The following is a 24,504-nucleotide window of genomic DNA, read 5'->3' on the forward strand; positions in this document are numbered from 1 at the left end:
TCCAGCATTATTGTGAATTTGTGAAGTAGCTAGCGCCGTCACTGCTGACGGACATGGCAAGCCATCTTCCTCGGCTACTCCTTTGATTTCCTCTGAAGGACTGGCTGCATTTACAACTGTCAGCCTGGTCTAGAGGGGCTCACATTAACACTTAGGCAAAGCACTAAATCAAAATGGCAGATACTCAATAGGAGATCATGGGGCTTCATGAAGACTGACGTGCGGCAGAGGGACTGTTTTAACTTCTGGCCTGAGAGAGATCATTAGACCCTGTGTGTGAACCACGGAGACGAAAGCTCTATATGAAGCTTAGCAAACCCCCTAGTACTGGTAGAGGACATCAGCACTCTATTTTCGCCAAAGAAGTGTTCTTTTCCAAAAGACTGTCTGAAGACTGAAAGAGGTCCAATAATGAGTGCCGCTGGATCAGAATACAAAAACATGTTGTTAGCCTACAATCTGTCCAGCGGCTGCTCAGCTATTCGCCCTTAAGACGGAGCGACATTGTAATGCATTCAAAAGAGCACGCCGCCTCACAAAATCCAAGGAGAGGCCAGGGCTAGTTCTGGTGTCCAAATTACACCTTCGTCTTCCGGCTACCTCCTGCTCTGAAAATTTACACTGAAAAGTCCTTGATACAGCGCCTAGGCTTGTTAATAAAACTTGGTGGATGTCTGTCTGTCTAGACAGCAGCCTTCATCACAGTCCCCTTTTATAATCACACTTCCTCTGGGTGCTGATTTTTGCTCTGGCTGTCTGGTATAGAATATATATATATTGCAAGCTCCAAAACATACAACGCAATAATCGACATCAACGTAGCACTAAAAACACCATAAGGTAGAACAAATAAATTAGTGCACAACATTCACTAAAATGTCATGCACAACAGCTGCAACACCCACCCACCACCAAACATTCCCCCCCCAAAAAATTCTCATTAGGTTTCCAGGTATTGTAATAACAATGTAGGAGTAATGTTTTTTTTCTCGCATAACAGAAAAAAACTGTTCAGTCATGCTGATGATTACACAATATTGGTTTAAAACAGTCGCCTGATGTTGCAAGACCGTTCCCAGAACACATTGTCTGTTAAAAGGTTCCCCAGAATGTTTCATTAGGTCGTGGGAACAGTCTGGCGGGAACATTGTGGGGACATCACAAAAGATACAGTGCCTTGAGAAAGTATTCACATCCCTTGACTTTTTTTTTCAAAACAAATTGTGTCACAGCCTGAAATTAAAATGGATTCAATTGAGATGCTTTTTTTGTCATGTGCCTCCACACAATACTTCATAAAGTCAGAGTGGAATTTTTTTTTTCTTCTAAATTTTTACAAATTAATAAAAAATCTAAAGCTAAAATATATTAAGTATTCAACCCCTTTGTTAATGGAAAGCATGAAGAAGTTCAAGAGTCTACCTCATCGCTGTACACCACACATACAATTATCTGTAAGGTCCCTCAGCCGAGCAAGTCCATTGAAAACACAGATTCAAATCACAAAGACCAGGGAGGTTTTCCAATGCCTCGCAAAGAAGGGCACTTATTGGTAGATGAGTAAAAATTTTAAAAGCAGATATTGAATAAGTAAAACTGAAAAAAAAATGTGGCAAAGTAATTCACTTTATGTCCTGAATGCAAAGTGCTTTGTTTGGGGCAAAACCAATACAACACATCACTGAGTACCACTCTCCAGATCTTCAAGCATAGTGGTGGCTGCATCATGTTATGGGTATGCTTGTAATCGTTAGGGACTGGTGAGTTTCTCAGGGGAGAAAAAAATGAATGGAACCAAGCACAGGCAAAATTCTAGAGGACAATCTGGTCCAGTCTGCTTTACACCAGACACTGGGAGATAAATTCACCTTTCAGCCGGATAATAACCCAAAACACAAGGACAAATCTACACTGGAGTTGCTTACCAAGAAGACAATGAATATTCCTGAGTGGCCGAATTACAGTTTTGACTTAAATCTGCTTGACAATTTATGACAGGATCTAAAAATGTTTGTGTAGCAATGATCAACAACAAATTTTAAAGAGCTTGAATAATTTTGAAAAGAATAAACGGGCAAATGTTACACAATCCAGGTGTGGAAAGTTCTTAAAGACTTAAGGTACCCAGAAAGACTCACAGCTGTAATTGCTGCCAAGGGTGATTGTAACATGTATTGACTCACATACACTCAATTAGTATTTGGTAGCATTGCCTTTAAAATGTTTAACTTGGGTCAAACGTTTTGGGTAGCCTTCCAGAAGCTTCCCACAATAAGTTGGGTGAATTTTTGGCTCATTCCTCCTGACAGAGCTGGTGTAACTGAGTCAGGTTTGTAGGCCTCCTTGCTCGCACACGCTTTTTCAAAAAACCTTTTTTTCAAGATCCAAGTTAAACAATTTAAAGGCAATGCTACCAAATACTAATTGAGTGTATGTAAACTTCTGACCCACTGGGAATGTGATGACAGAAATGAAAGCTAAAATATATAATTCTCTCTACTATTATTCTGACATTTCACATTCTCAAAATAAAGTTGTGATCCCAACTGACCTAAGACAGGGAACTATTACTAGGATTAAATGTCAGGAATTGTGAAAAACTGAGTTTAAATGTATTTGGCTAAGGTGTATGTAAACATCCGACTTCAACTGTATTTGGAATTGATGCTTGAATAGGTTAACCCCTTATCTGGCACTAAACTATATCTATATACACATTACTTCCATTCAACTGGAACTGGGGGACATTCAGACGAGTCTGGTGAGGCTTGTGGGCGTCCTAGAGCAAAACAACCAGACAACGACGTGTTCGCGAGAGTCTCATCTTTTTATCGGGGGGTGTCACAGTAGGTTGCCGTCCCAAACTGTTCGGACGCTACAGCCTATTTAGTGAGAATAGTGATTTCTGGATGTCTCATGGTCTGACAAACACCACTCTAGCTCTGCCACCATTCACCACAGATGCAGAAGTGTGACATCAGCGGATGAGGTGGATTGAGACACATCCAATGCAAAAAAACAGATCTCTATACCTTAAACGGATGGGTTTTGGTGGGGATTGTTTTATTCTGCTAATTGGGGCCGCAGAAATCTATTCTAGAGGGTTAAAGTCATCATTGGCCTGAATGGTTTCCTTCCTCTCCGGCAACTGAGTTAGGAAGTGATGCCTGTATCTTTGTAATGACTGGCTGTATTGATACACCATCCAAAGTGTAATTAATAACTTTACCATGCTGAAAGTCTGCTTTTTTTTAACCTATCTACCAATACGTGCCCTTTTTTGCAAGGCATTGGAAAACCTATCTGGTCTTTGTGGTTGAATCTGTGTTTGAAATTCTCTGGGACCTTACAGATCATTGTATGCGTTGGGTTGATGTTAAACTCTATCATTGCACACAGAGTGAGTCCATGCAACTTATTGTTAAGAACATTCTTTACTTCTGAACTTATTTAGGCTTGCCATGACAAAGGGATTGAACACTTGAATGCTTAAAAAATAAAAATAAATCATCTGTAAAGATTTCTAAAAACATAATTCCACTTTGACATTATGGGGTATTGTGTGTAGGCCAGTGACACAAAAATCTAAATGGAATACATTTGAAATTCAGCCTATAAGAAAATGTGGAAAAAGTCAAGGGGCGTGAATACTTTCTAAAGGCACTGTAGCAGCTAGAGCTAAGTAATTACACTAATGGACACTGACTGAGTAATACAGTCTCGTTTAATGTGTAAAACCACATCACAAGCCTGATCAGTACTCTTCTACTGGTCGAGGAGCGTCACGCAGAGGCCAACGGCGGGCTCATCTCCATACAGCTCGTGTCTGGTGCTTAATCGCCTGAATCATAATAGATCAGATGACCACGATACTGACAAAATAGAGCCCTCACAAACCTAATGATCATCCAGACATCAAATATCCCAGCACTGTACAATATCAATCTGTCTTTCATCGGGCAAGGAGAAATGAGAGGTAGCTGAGGATCATCCATCTCTCTTAAACTCCGTGGTGGTGAGAATGGCTATTGGTTTTAGACCAGAGAGGAGAGAGAGAAAGAGAGAAGAGAGAGAGAAAGAGAGAAAGAGAGAGAGAGAAAGAGAGAAAGAGAGAAAGAGAGAAAGAGAGAGAGAGAAAGAGAGAAAGAGAGAAAGAGAGAAAGAGAGAGAGAGAGAGAGAAGAGAGAGAGAGAGAGAGAGAGAGAGAGAGAGAGAGAGAGAGAGAGAGAGAGAGAGAGAGAGAGAGAGAGAGAGAGAGAGAGAGAGAGAGAGAGAGAGAGAGAGAGGAGCCATCTATTCATGAAACATTTGATTCACAGGTCTTCTGCTACGCTTCTGCATTTTTCCTTTTGAATGATGAAGATGGCTTGTGAGTGATAAACAGCCCGGTGGCCGAGCTGATGGGTCCCTGCTATGGAGGCGGCAGAGGGAAGGTACAGTCGTTTCCTTACCGTTATCTTTACAGTGACAGTGGCCAGGCCTGGGGGCATGCTCCCTCCACTGTCCAGGGCTTCCACCACAAAGGTGTGGTCCGTGGCTGCCAGGGTCTCAAAGTCCAGCGTTTGCAGCACAGAGAGCTCTCCAGTCACTGGGTTGACAGCAAACAATTGCCTGGCCTCCGGGGTCCGTATACGGAAGGTGACGTTGGAGTCCAGGTCAGAGTCTTTGGCCTAGAGGAGAGGAGATGAAGACATGGAGGAGGAAGGAGTACTGCGGGTAAGAAACAGTTCAGTGTCCTGTATTAGTGGATCTCTGGTCTATGGGACTTGAAGTAACTTGTACTGTAGTTATAAATAGGTGTATGTAAGAAACAGTTTCCCTATTAGCTAAGAACACAACAGCCAGAAAATTACACAATGTTACAGCATGAATCTTAAGTCTCTTATTCAATAGGCAATCATAAAAACAAAAGAATCGAGCAATTCTAGTTTCTGGCCCTCGTCAGTCAAATCACAGTGACAAGCAGTAATAACTACTCAAATCCATTGTTAGGAGAGAGACCTCTCTCCTGACAATGGATTCACCCCTGCGTCTGTGTGGGTTGTGCATGTCGTGTTTTCAAGTGGAGGTGTGTGTTTTCACGTGGAGTGTGTAGGGGGAAGAATAGCTGTGGTCCTACACTCAGATAACCCCCCCCCCCTGACCATGCTAGTTCAGCCATTAGTGGCTCCACTAATCTGTCTACAATATCAGCCTATCAGCAGGCTCGGTGTGGCATGGGGAGCGACGGGAGGCCACGGTGATGAGAGGTTTGACACTGCTAGGGGATCAGTGCACTAGGACCAGACAGACGCTGTCACGTAAAACTGTCAATCAACCAACCCAACCTGAAAATGTCCATGATTAGCCCCACACAGGGAGATGTGACTGGTCTCCTCAAAAAGGTATTCTCTGGGCTGACTAACAACAAATAACCACAATTCTAGATAGTCCAGACGATATACAAAATTTTTGGATCAAAGAAGAAGCATGTTCTTCGAAAATACAAATGACCACAATTCTAAAGTCAGGTTCTTGGAAAACAAGCAGGATTCCAATTTACATAATTTCACCTCAGAGAATAATGGGGGTAAAAAAAGTTCCTACTCCACTCAGCTCCAGTTTGACCTTTCCTGAGTGCACTTGACTGAATAGTGGGCCATGTAAAAATGTCCACGTCTGAGGTTTTGATATCCTCTGTCAATATGCTCTAGGCTATCCATATGCCTCCTGACCTTGTGTGCTTTGATGTACTAGAGGATGCATTTGGACTGTGGAGCGTTTGAAGTAGTAAATACACCCCTGCCTTGTGGCTCCTGAGTGTCCATGGAGCATGCTGTGCACTCTTGGACACACACATGCACACACGCACAGGCTGGCAATCACACATACACGCACATACATCATGCACAAACACACACACACAAACTCACAGTAAGCTGCAGGATGACTGTGTTCTTAGGACTATTCTCCGGCAGATTGACCGTATAGGATGGTTGTGAGAACACCGGACTGTTATCATCCACATCCAGCACGGTCACCGACAGAGTCAGCGTGGTCCTCCTGGGGTCCTCCACCGCTCCGTCCTCCGCCTCCACCATGAGGTCATACTGACCCCTGACCTCTCGGTCCAGAGGCACGGCGGTGGAGATGGTGCCATTGGAGTTGACCTTGAAGAGGTCAGCGTGGTTGACTAGGCGGTAGCGCACCTGGCCATTAACCCCCGCGTCTGGATCTGTGGCCTGGGTGGATGGATGGGTGGGTGGGTGGGTGGGTGGGTGGGTGGGTGGGTGGGGGAGGGAAGGAGACACAGGGGTTAGACCCTCCATATCAAATCAAATGTTATTTGTCACAAGCGCCAAATTCAACAACTGTAAGGTGTTCACCTTACAGTGAAATACTTACTTACAATGCCCTTAACCAACAATAACGTTTTCGGGAAATATCCCCATCCCCCCAACACAAAAATTAAGAGATAAGATTAACAAATCATTAAAGAGCAACAGTAAATAACAATAGCGGGGCTACATACAGGGGGTACCGGTCCAGAGTCAATGTGCGGGGGCACTGCTGTCGAGGTAATTGCGGTTATATGTACAAGTAGGTAGAGTTATTAAAGTGACTTTGCATAGATAATAACAGAGAGTAGCAGCAGCGTAGAAGGGTGGGGGGGCAATGCAAGTAGTCCGGGTTGCCATTTGATTAGATGTTCAGGAGTCTTCTGGCTTGGCTTGGGGGGTAGAAGCTATTTAGAAGCCTCTTGCACCTAGACGTTCCGGTACTGCTTGCCGTGCGGTAGCAGAGAGAACAGTCTATGACTGGGATGGCTGAAGTCTTATACAATTTTTAGGGCCTTCCTCTGACACCGCCTGGTATAGAGGTCCTGGATGGCAGGAAGCTTGGCCCCGGTGATGTACTGGGCCATATGCTCTACCTTCTGTAGTGCCTTGTAGTCGGATGCCGAGCAGCTGCCATACCAGGCAGTGATGCAACCAGTCAGGATGCTCTCGATGGTGCAGCTGAAGAAACTTTTTGAGGATCTGAGGACCCATGACAAAACTTTTCAGTCTCCTGAGGGGTAATAGGTTTTTTTTGTACCCTCTTCACGACTGTCTCGGTGTGCTTGGACCATGTTAGTTTGTTGGTGATGTGGACCCCATATGGCAGGCATCATGCATACATTAATAGGGAGGAACTCTCACGCACACATGCAGACATATACACAACACACACGAGCACGCAGGTAAGTGCACAACCCCTCTTCACACACACACACACACACACACACACACACACACACACACACACACACACACACACACACACACACACACACACACACACACACACACACACACACACACACACACACACACACACACACACACGCACACACGCACACGATGAGACACCTCTTTCAACAGCAGGGAGAGAGCAGTACACAGATCACAAGCAGACAGCCTTACACAGGTACAGAGTGTTACAGTTGAACTGTCTCTTCAAACAGCCTGTTGTGTCCTCTCTGTAATGCAAATGGAGGATTTTTATTATTTTGTGCCACAAGTTAAGCAGTTCTGTCTGTATATGGTAGGGATTGTATTGTATCCATACAGCATTAATCCTACCATTTCACTCTGGATGTGTTTGAGATTGAAGACAGTGGATTTCCAATGCACTCTAATGAGCTAATGGAACATATCGCTCATGGTGAAACTGTGTTGTGTGTTTAGAATGTTGGTCCTTCTGTAGCTCAGTTGGTAGAGCATGGCGCTTGTAACGCCAGGGTAGTGGGTTTGATTCCTGGGACCACCCATATGTAGAATGTATGCACACATGACTGTAAGTCGCTTTGGATAAAAGCGTCCGCTATAAATGGCATATATTATATTATTATTATTTAGAATTGTACTATGCTGTTCCATTGTAGTATATCCTGCATCTACAGTGGGGAGAACAAGTATTTGATACACTGCCGATTTTGCGGGTTTTCCTACTTACAAAGCATTTAGAGGTCTGTAATTTTTATCATATGTACACTTCAACTGTGAGAGATGGAATCTAAAACAAAAATCCAGAAAATCACATTGTATGATTTAAAAGTAATTAATTTGCATTTTATTGTATGACATAAGTATTTGATACATCAGAAAAGCAGAACTTAATATTTGGTACCGAAACCTTTGTTTGCAATTTCAGAGATCATATGTTTCCTGTAGTCCTTGACCAGGTTTGCACACACTGCAGCAGGGATTTTGGCCCACTCCTCCATACAGACCTTCTCCAGATTCTTCAGGTTTCGGGGCTGTCGCTGGGCAATACGGACTTTCAGCTCTCTCCAAAGATTTTCTATTGGGTTCAGGTCTGGAGACTGGCTAGGCCACTCCAGGACCTTGAGATGCTTCTTACGGAGCCACTCCTTAGTTGCCCTGGCTGTGTGTTTCGTGGTCGTTGTCATGCTGGAAAGACCCAGCCACGACCCATCTTCAATGCTCTTACTGAGGAAGGAAGTTGTTGGCCAAGATCTCGCGATACATGGCCCCATCCATCCTCCCCTCAATACGGTGCAGTCATCCTGTCCCCTTTGCAGAAAAGCATCCCCAAAGAATGATGTTTCCACCACCATGCTTCACAGTTGGGATGCTGTTCTTGGGTGTTCTCATCCTTCTTCTTCCTCCAAACACGGCGAATGGAGTTTAGACCAAAAAGCTCTATTTTTGTCTCATCAGACCACATGACCTTCTCCCATTCCTCCTCTGGATCATCCAGATGGTCATTGGAAAACTTCAGACGGACCTGGACATGCGCTGGCTTGAGCAGGGGGACCTTGCGTGCGCTGCAGGATTTTAATCCATGACAGTGTAGTGTGTTACTAATGGTTTTCTTTGAGACTGTGGTCCCAGCTCTCTTCAGGTCATTGACCAGGTCCTGCCATGTAGTTCTGGGCTGATCCCTCACCTTCCTCATGATCATTGATGCCGCACGAGGTGAGATCTTGCATGGAGCCCCAGACCGAGGGTGATTGACCGTCATCTTGAACTTCTTCCATTTTCTAATAATTGCGTCAACAGTTGTTGCCTTTTCACCAAGCTGCTTGCCTATTGTCCTGTAGCCCATCCCAGCCTTGTGTAGGTCTACAATTTTACCCATGATATTCTTACACAGCTCGCTGGTCTTGGCCATTGTGGAGAGGTTGGAGTCTGTTTGATTGAGTGTGTGGACAGGTGTCTTTTATACAGGTAACAAGTTCAAACAGGTGCAGTTAATACAGGTGATGAGTGGAGAACAGGAGGGCTTCTTAAAGAAAAACTAACAGGTCTGTGAGAGCCGGAATTCTTACTGGTTGGTAGGTGATCGAATACTTATGTCATGCAATAAAATGCAAATTAATTAGTTAAAAATCATACAATGTGATTTTCCGTCTCTCACAGTTGAAGTGTACCTATGATAAAAATGACAGACCTCTACATGCTTTGTAAGTTGGAAAACCTGAAAAATCGGCAGTGTATCAAATTCTTGTTCACCCCACTGTATGTTCTGTTACTGTAGTATAGGCCTACACTGCACGTATCTCTGCATTTGTTGCTAGAAGTGCATCATTATCCAGGTCCTGTGCTCTGCTCTACCCTGATAGCTCTCTTATCTGGCTCTGATCACAGAGGTTCCCTGCATTAATCATCAAGGTGGTAATAGGGAGGCTCTGCACCCATTGACTCCAGACTTGAAGGCTGGAGCCAGATGACATGAGAAGCCAGGATCACACAGAATTATCATATCATCCCTCTGATGACTTTGTAGGAACACGACTCCGTGATCCCATTGAACAAAGGAAGAGAGTAACTTAACATCTCACCTCCGGATTGGGAGCTAAAAGTAATTGAAAAATGGAAAGAAATTTGATGTTGAAAATGTCATTTATTCTACTAAAAGGCAAGTGATAATTGACTTTGGAGGGCGTAAAGGTGTCACACCCTGATCTGTTTCACCTGCCTTTGTACTTGTTTCCACCCCCTCCAGGTGTCACCCATCTTCCTATTATCCCCTGAGTATTTATACCTGCATTCTCTGTTTTTTTGTTGTCAGTTTATCTTGTCAGGTCTTACCAGCATTCTTTCCCGCCTTCCTGTTTCTCTAGTTCGGTTTCCTAGTTTTTCCCAATTCCGACCATTCTAACCTCCCTGACCCTGAGTACCGGCCTGTACCTGTCTGACTGACCTGATTACAAACCTCTGCCTGCCCTCGACCTGCCCTTTGCCTGCCCCGTGTTTCTAATAAATCATCTGAGAACTGTACTATCTGCCTCCTGTGTCTGCATCTGGGTCATATCATTATTGTGATAAAAGGGAGAGTGGACACAAAATGTTTATTTTCAGAGACATTGTTAGAGTCGTACAGAACATGTATTTTCCACCAGAGAATGAAATACATTGAGGAAATGTAAATGAAGCAATCTTGGTGGTAATACTGAGACAGGATCAGTTTGTAATTTTCATAAAAATAAAAATGGAGATTGCCTTCACTCAAAGCATATTGCAATGCGGTGCAAAAAAATGGAAAACAATACGGAAATGCTGCCCCTGCTGTTGTTGTGTATGGAACACAACATCCTGCAGGAGATCAGTAAGATACCATGAGAATAATAAGGAACATGTTGACTCGACTGAAGTCTGAAAACCCAATCGTCAAGCCAACATAATGAAGATAACTCTCCAGTCAGTGATGGCATGAGTTCAATACATTTCTATCAGCTGCTAAAGCAACCAGGACCTGGTTATGGAAGCATTCACCTTCTCAGCAATGGTCGACTTTGGGCATAAATACTAAATAACGGCTTTTACCTGTATAACTTATCAATGCACCATCATACCTGTTAATTTAAAGCATGGTTTTTTTTTAATGGATAATGGATCAATAAGATATTTGGCCACAGAAATGCCATTTCTTTACCGATCTCTACAGCTTCCGTCCAAAAACAAATCCTGCGAAATGACGTCAACACTACAAGTGGCTAACTTAGCTAATGAACCAGAATGTCACATCGATGACGCACCAAATACACACCACAATAAATTGAGAAAGAGGAGGAGTTGGACCATTTTTCATGCCCAAAGTCAACCTTTAAAAGTTAATGATTTGATCACCCTGCTACAGGATAACTTTTCTGCAATGCAGGGAATAAAATGAAAATATAGTCCATTTCAAATTTCAGACTTGATTTTTCCTTACGAACATTTCCAATACTTACAGTTGATGTCGGAAGTTTACATACACTTAGGTTGGAGTCATTAAAACTCGTTTTTCAACCACTCCACAAATGTCAACGTTTTTTCTCCACATCCTGTCTGAATGACGTGCCCAAAGTAAACAGCCTGTAGACTACGGTTTGCAACTGCACATGAGGACAAAGATCGTACTTTTTGGAGAAATGTTCTCTGGTCTGATGAAACAAAAATAGAACTGTTTGGCCATAATGACCATTGTTATATTTGGAGGAAAAAGGGGGAGGCTTGCAAGCCGAAGAACACCATGCCAACCGTGAAGCACGGGGGTGGCAGCATCATTTGTGGGGGTGCTTTGCTGCATCAGGGACTGGTGCACTTCAGAAAATAGATTGTATCATGATGAAGAAAAATTATGTGGATATATTGAAGCAACATCTCAAGACATCAGTCAGGAAGTTAAAGCTTGGTCGCAAATGGGTCTTCCAAATGAACAATGACCCCAAGCATACTCCCAAAGTTGACAAAATTCACCCAACGTATTGTGGGAAGCTTGTGGAAAGCTACCCAAAATGTTTGACCCAAGTTAAACAATTTGAAGGCAATGCTACCAAACACGAATTGAGTGTAGGTAAACTTCTGACCCACTGAGAATGTGATGAAAAAAATAAAAGCTGAAATAAATCTCTACTATTATCCTGACATTTCACATTCTTAAAATAAAAGTGGTGATACTAACTGACCTAAGACAATGAATTTTTACTAGGACTAAATGTCAGGAATTGTGAAAAACTGAGTTTAAATGTATTTTGTATGCAAACTTCTGACTTCAACTGAAATAATCAACATAATAATTAACATTTTATGTTCCTGCAGGATTCTTTTCCATCTGCAGCAAACTGGCTAAAATTAAAATTCTACATCGGTGAAACCTGTATCTATGCCCTCTGACGAACCATCAAACAGGCAAAGCGTCAATACAGGACTAAGATTGAATCGTACTACAATGGCACCAACGTTCGTCGGATGTAGTAGGGCTTACAAACTATTACAAACTGCAAAGGGAAGCACAGCTGAGAGCTGCCCAGTGACACAAGCCTACCAGACAAGCTAAATTACTTCTATGCTCACTTCGAGGCAAGCAACACCGAAACATGCATGAGAGCATCAGCTGTACCGGACGACTGTGTGATCACGCTCTCCGCAGCCGATGTGAGTAAGACTTTTAAACAGGTCAACATTCACAAGGCCGCAGGGCCAGACGGATTACCAGGACGTGTACTGAGCAGGCACTGACCAACTCACAAGTGTCTTCACTGACATTTTCAAACACTCCCTGTCGGAGTCTGTAATACCAACATGTTTCAAGCAGACCACCATAGTCCCTTTGCCCAGGATTACTAAGGTAACCTGCCTAAATGACTACCGACCCGTAGCACTCACGTCTGTAGTGCCCTCAAAGCTCATCACTAAGCTAAGGACCCTGGGATTAAACACCTCCCTCTGCAACTCGATCCTGGACTTACCCCCAGATGGTAAGGGTAAATAACAACACATTTGCCATGCTGATCCTCAACACGGGGGCCCCTCAGGGGTGCGTGCTCAGTCCCTCCTGTACTCCCTGTTCCCTCATGACTGCACGTCCGGGCACGACTCCAACACCATCATTAAGATTTCCGATGACAACAGTGGTAGGCCTGATCACCGACAACAATGAGACAGCCTATAGGGAGGAAGTCAGAAACCTGTCCATGTGGCCCCAGGACATCTACCTCTCTCAACGTGATCAAGACAAAGGAGATGATTGTGGACTACAGGAAAAGAAAGACTGAGCAAAATTCTGAGACAGGGCTGTAGTGGAGCAGGTTGAGAGCTTCAAGTTCCTTAGTTTGTTAGTGATGTGGACACCAACATGGTCCAAGCACACCAAGACAGTTGTGAAGAGGGCACGACAAAACCTACTCCCCTTCAAGAGACTGAAAGTATTTGGCATGGGTCCTCAGATCCTCAAAAGGTTCTAAAGCTGCACCATCGAGAGCATCCTGACTGGTTGCATCACTGCCTGGTAGGGCAAATGCTCGGCCTCCGACCGCAAAGCACTACAGAGGGTAATGTGTACGGCCCAGTACATCACTGGGGCCAAGCTTCCTGCCAACCAGGCACTCTATACCAGGTGGAGTCAGAGGCAAGGCCCTAAAAATGGTCAATGACTCCAGCCACCCTAGTCATAGACTGTTCTCTCTGCTACCGCATGGCAAGTGGTACCGGAGCACCAAGTCTAAGTCCAAAAGGCTTCTACAGAGTTTCTACCCCCCAAGCCATAAGACTCCTGAACATTTAATCAAATGGCTACCCGGACTATTTGCATTGCCCTCTCCCCTCTCTTTTACGCTGCTGCTATTCTCTGTTTATTATCTATGCATAGTCACTTTAACTCTACCTACATGTACATATTACCTCGACGAACCGTGGTCCCTGCACATTGACTCTGTACCGGTACCCCTTGTATATAGCCTCGCTATTGTTATTTTACTGCTGCTCTTTAATTATTTGTTACTTTTATTTCTTTCCTTTCTTCTTTTTTGTTGTTGTAGGTATTTTTAAAAAAAACTGCATTGTTGGTTAAGGCCTTGTAAGTAAGCATTTCACGGTATGTTGTGTTGTGTTCCGCACCTGTGACAAATACAATTCGATTTGATTTGATTTGCAGAGCCTCTGAGCTATGTCTTACACCGTTCATCACACCAGAGCCCAACTGGTAAACACTACAATATGGGGATAGTTTCACTATCTAGTGAGGAAGAGAGGGCATGCTGAGCCAGAAAGAGTACAGTGATTTCTGCTTCACTTGTCTGTGAATATCTCTCTCTCTCTCTCTCTCTCTCTCTCTCTCTCTCTCTCTCTCTCTCTCTCTCTCTCTCTCTCTCTCTCTCTCTCTCTCTCTCTCTCTCTCTCTCTCTCTCTCTCTCTCTCTCTCTCTCTCTCTCTCTCTCTCTCTCTCTCTCTCTCTCTCTCTCTCTCTCTCTCTCTCTCTCTCTCTCTCTCTCTCTCTCTCTCTCTCTCTCTCTCTCTCTCTCTCTCTCTCTCTCTCTCTCTCTCTCTCTCTCTCTCTCTCTCTCTCTCTCTCTCTCTCTCTCTCTCTCTCTCTCTCTCTCTCTCTCTCTCTCTCTCTCTCTCTCTCTCTCTCTCTCTCTCTCTCTCTCTCTCTCTCTCTCTCTCTCTCTCTCTCTCTCTCTCTCTCTCTCTCTCTCTCTCTCTCTCTCTCTCTCTCTCTCTCTCTCTCTCTCTCTCTCTCTCTCTCTCTCTCTCTCTCTCTCTCTCTCTCTCTCTCTCTCTCTCTCTCTCTCTCTCTCTCTCTCTCTCTCTCTCTCTCTCTCTCTCTCTCTCTCTCTCTCTCTCTCTCTCTCTCTCTCTCTCTCTCTCTCTCTCTCTCTCTCTCTCTCTCTCTCTCTCTCTCTCTCTCTCTCTCTCTCTCTCTCTCTCTCTCTCTCTCTCTCTCTCTCTCTCTCTCTCTCTCTCTCTCTCTCTCTCTCTCTCTCTCTCTCTCTCTCTCTCTCTCTCTCTCTCTCTCTCTCTCTCTCTCTCTCTCTCTCTCTCTCTCTCTCTCTCTCTCTCTCTCTCTCTCTCTCTCTCTCTCTCTCTCTCTCTCTCTCTCTCTCTCTCTCTCTCTCTCTCTCTCGTTAAGTAGTGAAAACAGTAATGTGTCTTGATGGCTTGATAAGCAGAGCAAAAGGCCTCTCAGGAGCAGACCACTGAATGTGCCAAGTCAACTCATTTGTCTTGCAGACAGTACCTTGGATCACATGGATCAACTTTACTAATATTATTATTATTATTGTTGTTGACAGGACATGGACATAAATCAGAAATGTTGCATAAATAACACCATAACGCACATGGCGGTAACCCACCACCTCTACTAATATCCATTTCAGACAGGAAACGCCACACGAATTCGTTGAACCATTTGTTAGTCTTGGCTCCGTCGTGGTGGCTGACTGCCAGAGCATACACAATAATTACAAGCAGAGTCCAAACAGGTGGAGGCCGGGGTGGGAAAACAGAAAACATTCTGGCATGGCGAGTCGCGCATGTTACAACAATAGCGTGCCACCGAGAACGCCGGCGCACAGCGTGCCACCGAGAACGCCAGCGCACAGCGTGCGCGTGGCAGCCATCAGAGAATGTGGAAGCAGAAACCTGGTCCACTAAACAGACTGCCACATCGGGGTATGATGAATCTAACTGGTGCAATATCAGCCGACGCAAACACTCGGGCTTCCTGTATGAACCTGCTGTGCTCGATGCGTTCCCAGATTGAGGAAGAACTTTTATTCAACAGATGGATTAGCGTTTAGTGTTCCATAAAGGCTTACTCGTTTCGATGCACATATTGTTGCAAATCCCACTTGGCTGATCATATACTGAGAGAGTATGGGTGAAGTGCTGATCACACATACACACCAGAGTGTGTGCATCGATCATCAATTATTCCCAGCAGTCAATGCAGCTCCAGCCACTTTCCCTCCAACTCTTCACCCAGGTAAACATTCATCTTAATGATCCACAACACAGCGGTGCGCAACACTGCGCCGCGCAACACCACACAAAGCCACACGACTCCCTCCAAAGATGTCTGACTGCAATATCCTACGCTGATTCCACTAACAATCCCCGGCCCTATTAAACTACACCACTAATTACAACTCCTCGCAGCTTAACAGAGCCCAACAAAGCTACTCATTATAGAATGTCCCTGAAGGTGACAAATGATTTAAATTACATTTATTAAATTGGAAAATGATTAACAGCGGAGCGGGCAGGGAGCTCGCGGGGGGCCATCAGCCGCCTAGGCCCGCTCTGCTCTGGGCCTCCTGGCAGCTGGGCACACATGCTGGGGGGGGATCGTCAGGCCGAGCATAGAGTGGGGCCATTGGCACTCGGCCATCACCTCCCTGCGGGCCTCTGATTACAATTAGCCAAATGGGACAGGGTGAGTCAGCGGGAGAGAGCCACCAGAGCCACAAAGGAACAGTAGGGTGTACTGCTGCAGGTCAGGTACAGATAAGTTAAATCGCATGGGACAGACTATTTCAATGTCAAAGGCCCCATGGACAGTATGCCTGCTTATACAAGCTGCAATTTACATGTTGATAGATTCAGTGCAACAGAAACATTACTCTACAGGGCAAGCCAGCAACAGTACACTGACTTATTCATCAGACAGATCTTAACATGAGTGCATTATACAAGGGGCTATGTATGAGCCAGCAATGTGGATGATACAGTAAACGCCACACAGTAAACAGTGTAAACATAAACGCAGACTTACCTTTACTTGGCCCACAAAAGAGTCGGCCTCCTCCTCTGTAACTGTTACGTTTTGGGGCACGAGTGGATCGAAGACGGGGTCATTGTCGTTGACATCAGTGACCACAACATTCACAGTAGCCGTGGAGGTCTGGAAGGCGCAGGATAAAAACAACACAGTTATTGATCTCTGCTTCGAAACAAAGCCTCTGGCAAGAGCAAATCAGCAGGAGTTCTTTCTCTGAAAGCTTAAAAGCACCGGCAGACTTCTCCGTATGTCATGCCTGACCCAATCAGCATGTGCGTGAATGCATTCTATGTCATTCTTAAACTCTCTAATCAAATAATACATTTGGTTTCATTATTCAGAGCCTGGGTGGGTTGTCATCAACAAAACCACTTGTTACCTGATTAACTGCTATAGCTCTTGCAATAACACTGATGTATTTGCATTCGCCATCGTGTGATGAATGACAAATCTCCTCCGCTTTAGGTGAATTAGCATTTTTGTGTTTGATATGACAACGAGATGCTCCCAAACCCAACACATTTAGTCGTAGGTTCTTTCAGACGGTGCATCTTGTCGAAATTATCACTTGATTAACAAGACGACTGAGCCGTGTAGATGTAGCACATTAAATCTCTTCAGAAACCAGGACACAGGGACGGCAATCGCAGTACCCGGCTCCGGATAATCTTGAGCTGGCTACGAGAGCATCCTGTGACCATAGCGACTTGCAGTCTATTATAGAAAATAAAACATGGAGTTCAAGGCTTTTATAAAACCCGAATTAATCAAATCAATGCCCTTTTGACTTCTAGCTACACGTTTCCCCCGATAGAATAACAGAATCCAGGAAGCTCATCCAGGTCAACAGGTGCAGGTAATCACATTAGTTTTTTTTTGTCATTTAGCAGACGCTCTTATCCAGAGCAATTTACAGTTGGCGCATCCATCTTAAGATAGCTAGGTGGGACAACCACATATCACAGTCATAGGAAGTACATTTTTCCTCAATAAAAGTAGCTATCAGCAAAGTCTGTGCTAGTAAGAAAAGACACGTGCGAGTGTTAGTGCAAAGAAGGCAAGTTAATTAATCAAGGTACTCCATCACACTACCTAAAGTGGAACAGACATATTTAGTACCATCAAATCTTATTCAAATATGCTCATATAATGTACAACCTAGGGAAAAATAAGACAACATTTTTCATTGTGTGAGAAGCGAGAACATAGAATGTCATGTTTTCATACATTTCATAGAACGTTTGGAAATGACGTAGAGTCAGGAATTGGTGAGCTTTCTAATAGTAATATTAATGGGAAAGCAGCCGTGCGCGTTGGGCCATTCATAGAAATGTAGTAAATAAAAAGGAATACAAACTTGTCGGTCTTGTCCTGGGCCAGAATCTACACAGACCGGTGTGCCATAACCAATCACTGCTAGATTAGGCAAATAAGCCATGCCAACGGCACTTTGATGTTGCACTCCACTGGACAGGCAACGGAACAGCGCAACATCTCTCCTTCAGTTGCCTATCCAGAACAACAACAACGTTAGCCTGAACCATATGAGTTCAAATCTAGCACGGAGGACAGTAAAACTTCTCAGATGGGGAATAGTAGCCTGCTCGGCCTCCTGCAGTGCCCCCCAGCCCAATAACAACATGACATCCTGCCAGCTAGCTACAAGGCTCTGTGTCATTTTAGGTTCTAGCGAGTTAAATGACTTAGCTATCAAGTCATATAGCTAGCTTGCTAAATAAGTAGTAGACCATACATAATAGATAAGGTATAGCCTTAACCACATCGCTACTGCATCGCTAGATCGATTGTGTTGAGGCTCCCAATCACTGCCCTTTTTGTCCAAAGTTTTGGTTGGACCTTATGTGCAATTGAACAATAAAGTGATCTGAAAAGTAACTTTAAATTTTTTTTAAACCTCTTATGAAATTGGTTTTAAAGCACAAACTGCAAACGTGATATTTTAGACCAATATACTGATGATCTGTTTGGTTAAACGGTGTCAGATCCACATTAAGCCTGCTTTCTATAGAGGTGTGGTATTTAAAAGCCATCATTTCAGTGTGGAAAGTTAATCTGTACATAACCCATCACCGTGACTTCTCTTCAATTTAAAGTGATCCTGAACCATTACCAGACCGTGGGAGGAAGGAAGACTGATCACTGCCGGTCATCTAACATCTCAGCCCTTAAAGGTTTCATCCGTGGTCTGTGACGCTACAGACTGACTGGGTGTGTTCTTACTGACGGACTGTTTCACAAATATGATGGATTCTCCAATTAGCTCGTTTTTAGGCTGGCGGTATCAGAGCAGAACATTTAATAAGGCTCTGGGCCATCATGTTGATGCTGATTAATGAGGTCTGTGATGGATCACAAAGACCAAAGCCCCCAATCTCCTCCTTTGTGAAGAAACTGCGGCTATCAAACAAAACACAATATCCAAACAGGTCAATTCCTCATTGAATGACCAGATAATACAGTAATTGTCAGAGCCAGACAGATGGTTGCATCATTCAGAGGTTCTCCGTCTTTTGTCTAACAGCCCGACGATTCAACATTTTTTTTAAACAACCAATTACAGCACAGAATAAATTAGCAACCAGTAGGTCGTTAGGAAGATAGAGCTATAGCTAATTCCTTAGCGGTATTCACACCGGTAACCCAAATCAGGCCGTACGTTAGAGCACCAGCCTACGGGAAAGACTAAACCGCCATTAGCCCAGAACATATGGCTTCCCTTCGTCAGCGTAAGAATGGAGGGGAGAAAAGTGTGCAGGTGTGTCCTCACAGCAGGTCGATCTCTTCCCTTTGCATCATCCCTTCCTAATGTCTCACTTCCTCATTCTCTTCTCCGCATGTAGCTTTGAAAGAACATCAAAAGATATTCCTTCCCGCGACACACCCAGGGGAATGAAAAGGTGAGGAATAATCCAAAGAGAAGGTTTGTGTTATTTTCCACTGTTTTGTCATGTCAGAAAGAGCATTTGAGAGAGGCTGGGATTATTCATGAGGCGAAACTTCACGATGCAAAACATCTCCGCGCTACAGGAAACATTTATTTGGAGCGAGGAAGGTAGTAATGAGTGAACTGGACAAATACATAGGAAATTCAGGACTATTGTTTGACATGAAAACAATGGTGCACAGCATGTGCACTTTGAAAAAGGTAAACACTCACGCTTTGTTTAGGACCAAAACTGCATTTTCTCTTCCAAGTGGTAATCAGCAGTAGAAACAATAACAAGGCATACTCCCCGCCCCCCATTTCGTAAAATGCTAAGGGATGGGGTTGGAGAGTGTGACCACTCTCAAATTCATAGACCAAGTAAAGGATACAAAAACTGGACCATCCATGATATCAAAATGACAGCTTTAACCATGTTTTGAGGCTATATAGCGTTTGTTAATATTTACTTTGTTTAAAAACATTGGGGGAAAAAAGGTTTTGATGGGGTACGACAGTTGAACTAAGCTTACGAGGCATTTACGAGTCAAATTCTTCAAGAATCAATGAATCAATGGACATCCATATAATTAAATGGATATAAGAACTGCTGATTGCCCTTTAAGACCAAACAGTACGACCAGTATTTATCATCTGTAACAGAGTGTTATCTGACACCTCTGATATGACTGTATAATAGATACTGTCGGTCTCCCTCTAATGTGGTCCTCATCAGATAATATTGGCTAGCCCCGGGCCCTCCAGGCCCCTCTGGCACACCTGCAGGTGCCTAGAGAAATACACGCCCCATCCAGTAGGAAACATCACCAGGAAGGGAGGTCAAACAATTCTGGAGAGTCAGTGACAGTGGTGTGTGTGTGTGTGTGTGTGTGTGTGTGTGTGTGTGTGTGTGTGTGTGTGTGTGTGTGTGTGTGTGTGTGTGTGTGTGTGTGTGTGTGTGTGTGTGTGTGTGTGTGTGTGTGTGTGTGTGTGTGTGTGTGTGTGTGTGTGTGTGTCTCCTAAGCCAGAAATCCTTCCCTAGTCCCTACAGGACTGTTTATTAGCTTGGCTAATGACCAGCTGATTTGGAAAGGTCAATGAATTTTAAAGGCCTCAGTCTCTGCCTTTACCCTACCCGCTCAGGCTGCAGTTTAAACTTTGCTCAATGTCTTATAGAATAAGTGGAAACGTGGGGGGCACAGAGGGGAGGAGAATGCTGGCGAGCGCAGAGGAGGGAGGTTTTACTGGTACTCACTGTCCGCTGTCTCATTTTACTTGCATGAGACAACCAACCACACTGGACTACTCTTTTAAGAAGAGGATGAGAGGTCCCCTCTCCACTAGGTGAGAGAGACCAGCTCTGAGAATATTGGCCAATTAAGTGATTCAATCTCGGGGGAGGTGCTTCAGGTATCAGAGTGTGCCGGAAGGGAGACGTTTGTATTCATTTCCATAAAGGTCAGCCGCGGTAACGTGTCACACCTGCATTAAATATGCCGCCGCTGGCATCAAAGAGAGTAATGCCACATGAATCGGTCTGCTGGCTTCCTCGTTAAGTGTGATATCGAAAGAGATGTTTTGGACACCGGGATATGCAACGACAAGGCAATATCTTTAGCCGTCATTAGAGGGATGTAGGTGGATGCGTCAAAGGCTTTTGAGACCATTCACATTTTCTCAACACTGGATACAACCATTAAAGGGGGCCATGATTGATGACAAATACCACTATTGCATTATTAGACTGGATTTGAAATCAACCCCGATTTTCACCTAACAACCCCCGTTCCTGTTATGCAACGTCTTATTCCTTGTTATTATCATTTACTGTACATAAATCCCTGCTCCTGCAGTTTGGCCAGGATCCTATCAAAACAATGGCCTGCAGACCAATGGCCTACACAGTAAAAAAAGGCTAGATACACAACCTGCCATCCACTTAACTGAATGGATCGAATAGATGAATGAACACAATAAATTGATTGATGGTGAGACAGCACACAGATTAATGGATAAATGAAATCATTTATGACGGAGAATAGATGAACGGATAGATGGATAGAAGGTCAATTGACGCAAGCTTACCCCGTCCGGATAGCCATCTGAGGCTGTTACAATGAGAGTGTAGCGATCCTCGGTCTCCCTGTCCAGCGGTTTGCCCAGGACCAAAAGCCCTGACCTGGGGAGAAGAGACGGAGACACGGTGGTTCTTTTTCACTAAACCACCACCAGACCACGACACACTCACATCATTCAATACAGTCCATTTGCAGCTTTCGTGAAACTTTCCCACTGACTCTGCTTCCCGCTGAGCCAGAAGCTTTCAGGGTTCCTAAATCAAACAGATCTCATGTAGTGATAAACAATACCCACACAAAAACAAGAAGACGTGAAGGAGACAGAAATGCATCAAAGTCTGCATTCAGACATTGTGAATGTGAACATTTCAACAAATGATTGAATCACAATTGAGACAGGTTTCAATTGGCCCAAAATCACAACTTTGTCAGTGTAAGCAGATTATTTTTTCCTTCTAATGCAAAACCACCGTTTATTTTTTTGCTTGTATGTGGTTTATAATGGGGGTTTATGTAAATCTGGCTATTCAATTACATGCACGTCGGATACTGTGGGGCATGTGGACCCGCCAGCACATTAGAATGAAACGGAAGCTCCTTCTCTCGTTCTGCCGACAGAGGAGAGTTATATGTTGGCACTTTGACAAACTACTGTAGCCTAACACACACACACATGCTTTGTAGAATTGACAGTGCACGGTCATTCGGTGTGGGGCACTCTCGGCATGCATACAGCAGTGGTTTCAGCCCTCTCACAGAGCGATCCCTGAGTGTTTCAATACATGGGATGATTATCTGCTGTCAGCTCTACACTCGTAGGAAAAAAAAGGTTCCAAAAGGGTTATTTGGCTGTCCCCATAAGAGAACCCTTTTTGGTTCCAGGTAGAACCACTTTATTTCCAGGGGTTCCACCCCGGAATCCAAAGTGTTCTACCTATAGCCAAAAATGCTTCTCCAAAGGGTACTCCTACGGGGACAGCCAAATAACCCTTTAATGTTCTCGACAGCTCTCAGAGATGAGCCCAAACTAGAGGGCAATGTACAGCCACCTAAGGAAACGCGTCTGCCGACCACGCATCTCGATTGTCCCTCTACTTGTAGTTTTCTGATGGCTACTCACCAGCTGTCATTTAGACACGCATTAATCAGATATTAGAGGTACTTTTTAACTCAGTATTTTTAACGGTTCATAATCAGACGATTCTAAGAGACCGGGTGCACACATCCTAAGAGGGATACGAGCTCCGTGAGGACCATAGTGGAATGATATGCCCCTGTTAAAATGAATTAGACAAACGCAAAGCGGCACCTCAAATGCTGCCGCCACGGCTCTCGTGTAATATTTATAAGCTATTCATAGAGAGCATTGTCTCTACACGCACACACACACACACACACACAATCATCCTCCCATTCGAAAATATCAAGGATGATGATAATGCCAAGCTGAATGAAATATCATGATTATTAGCAGCTGGAAAAGCAAACTGGATCAGATCCAGCATGTGAGAGAACCTCATTCACAAGGGTGTTGTTTTGAAGTGCTGAATAACTAAGAGAGTATTAAAGATATCATCTGAGGCCCACTAAGAGGCAACACAGAGCAGAGGTTATTCAACAGATTGTGATCTGTAAGGCCTGCCCGTTTCTGGCATCACGCTGGCGATGAGACGCAGGCAGGTCTCTGATCACAGTTACCTCTACAGCGGACTTAAAGTCTTGACATGCTGACGTTTTACGTCTAATACAAAGCAATCGAATGGGTAACTTGTAAGACCGTCTTGTAAACAATCAACTCCTTAGCTGTACCAGTTGGATAAAGAGAGCTTTCTTTCGAAAGAAACAGATAAATATGCAAGAACTGGCTCAGTGGTATGACAATGGGGATACAATGTGTTGTGATAGGCACGTGAATCTATTGGGATGTATCCATAAATAGGGGCTATATAATGGGATAAACTTTAGCTCATCCCCTCTAGGACTGGGGAGCTTGTCCCCTACTGTTTTCATTTGCCTCTTCATTGAGGAGACGGAGACAGGCGCAGGGCTTATTAACATTTTGGAGTTGTGGTGTATGCAATTTCTTGAACCTGACAGTCTGCAACAGGAGAGGCACGATGACAATTTGAGTTTGGAGCTTTGATTGAAGTGGCCTCCGGTAGCACAGTTATGACTGCATGGCAATGTGCTGGTTATTGCAGAGAAAAATGGAGAGAGAAAGAGAGAGAGAGAGAGGGTGGGGGGGAAAGAGGGAGAGAGATAGAGAGAGAGCAGAGGGATAGCTCTTAGAGGTCTACCTGAGACCCGACCCAAGACCGAGTGGGTTCGGGTCCAAAATTCAAACTTGTCCATCAGGTGCGGGTCGAGTCCTGTTTGATTGCTATCGGTTATCGGGTCTATGTAACTAGAGCTGATAGACCCGAGTGGATCTGAATGGACCCAACAACGGCCTAGAGCATATTTATTGATTTGTAGAAGGCCTAGCAAAGATATAAAGAAATATTTGTTAACAAAAGTAGCTGCTTGCCAGGTAGCCTAGCAGTTAAGAGCATTGGGCCAGTAACTGTAAAGGTTGCTGCTTCAAATCTCAGAGCCGACTAGGTAAAAAAACATGTTGATGTGCCCTTCAGCAAGGCACTAAACCCTAATTGCACCTGTAAGTTGCTCTGGATAAGAGCCTTTGCTAAATGACTAAAAAATAAATAAACCATTATTTTTTGTTACATTTGGGTATGGTCGGGTCTAGGTCCGGTTGTAGTCGGTAGTCGGGTCCATTCGGGTTCGGGTCCCCATATTGTTATACTTTTTTGTATTTTACCCCCTTCTTCTCCCCAATTTTGTGATATATCCTAGTGGTTTGAGCGTTGCGCCAGTAACCTAAAGGTTGTTGGATCAAATCCCTGAGCTGACAAGGTAATAATCTGTAGCTCAGTTGGTAGAGCATGGCGC

The 24,504-nt window shown here is 44.2% G+C and overlaps 1 protein-coding gene across 5 annotated transcripts in view; it reads right to left on the reverse strand.

Annotated features, from left to right (window-relative positions):
- The window catches only part of pcdh15b (protocadherin-related 15b), a 230,847-nt gene that overhangs the window by 78,366 nt on the left and 127,977 nt on the right, over nucleotides 1–24,504 (reverse strand). For 4 of the 5 annotated variants that reach the window (XM_046356770.1, XM_046356772.1, XM_046356768.1 and 1 more), the window contains 4 exons: nucleotides 21,563–21,656; nucleotides 16,528–16,656; nucleotides 5,913–6,221; nucleotides 4,452–4,670 (listed from right to left, as the gene is read on the reverse strand). In XM_046356770.1, the coding sequence (XP_046212726.1) occupies nucleotides 4,452–4,670; nucleotides 5,913–6,221; nucleotides 16,528–16,656; nucleotides 21,563–21,656 (751 nt within the window). The remainder of the gene's footprint in view (nucleotides 1–4,451; nucleotides 4,671–5,912; nucleotides 6,222–16,527; nucleotides 16,657–21,562; nucleotides 21,657–24,504) is intronic. The other variant, XM_046356773.1, reaches the window with a different exon arrangement.

The sequence above is a fragment of the Oncorhynchus gorbuscha genome, linkage group LG07 (genome assembly GCF_021184085.1).
Source record: "Oncorhynchus gorbuscha isolate QuinsamMale2020 ecotype Even-year linkage group LG07, OgorEven_v1.0, whole genome shotgun sequence".
NCBI lineage: Eukaryota > Metazoa > Chordata > Actinopteri > Salmoniformes > Salmonidae > Oncorhynchus > Oncorhynchus gorbuscha.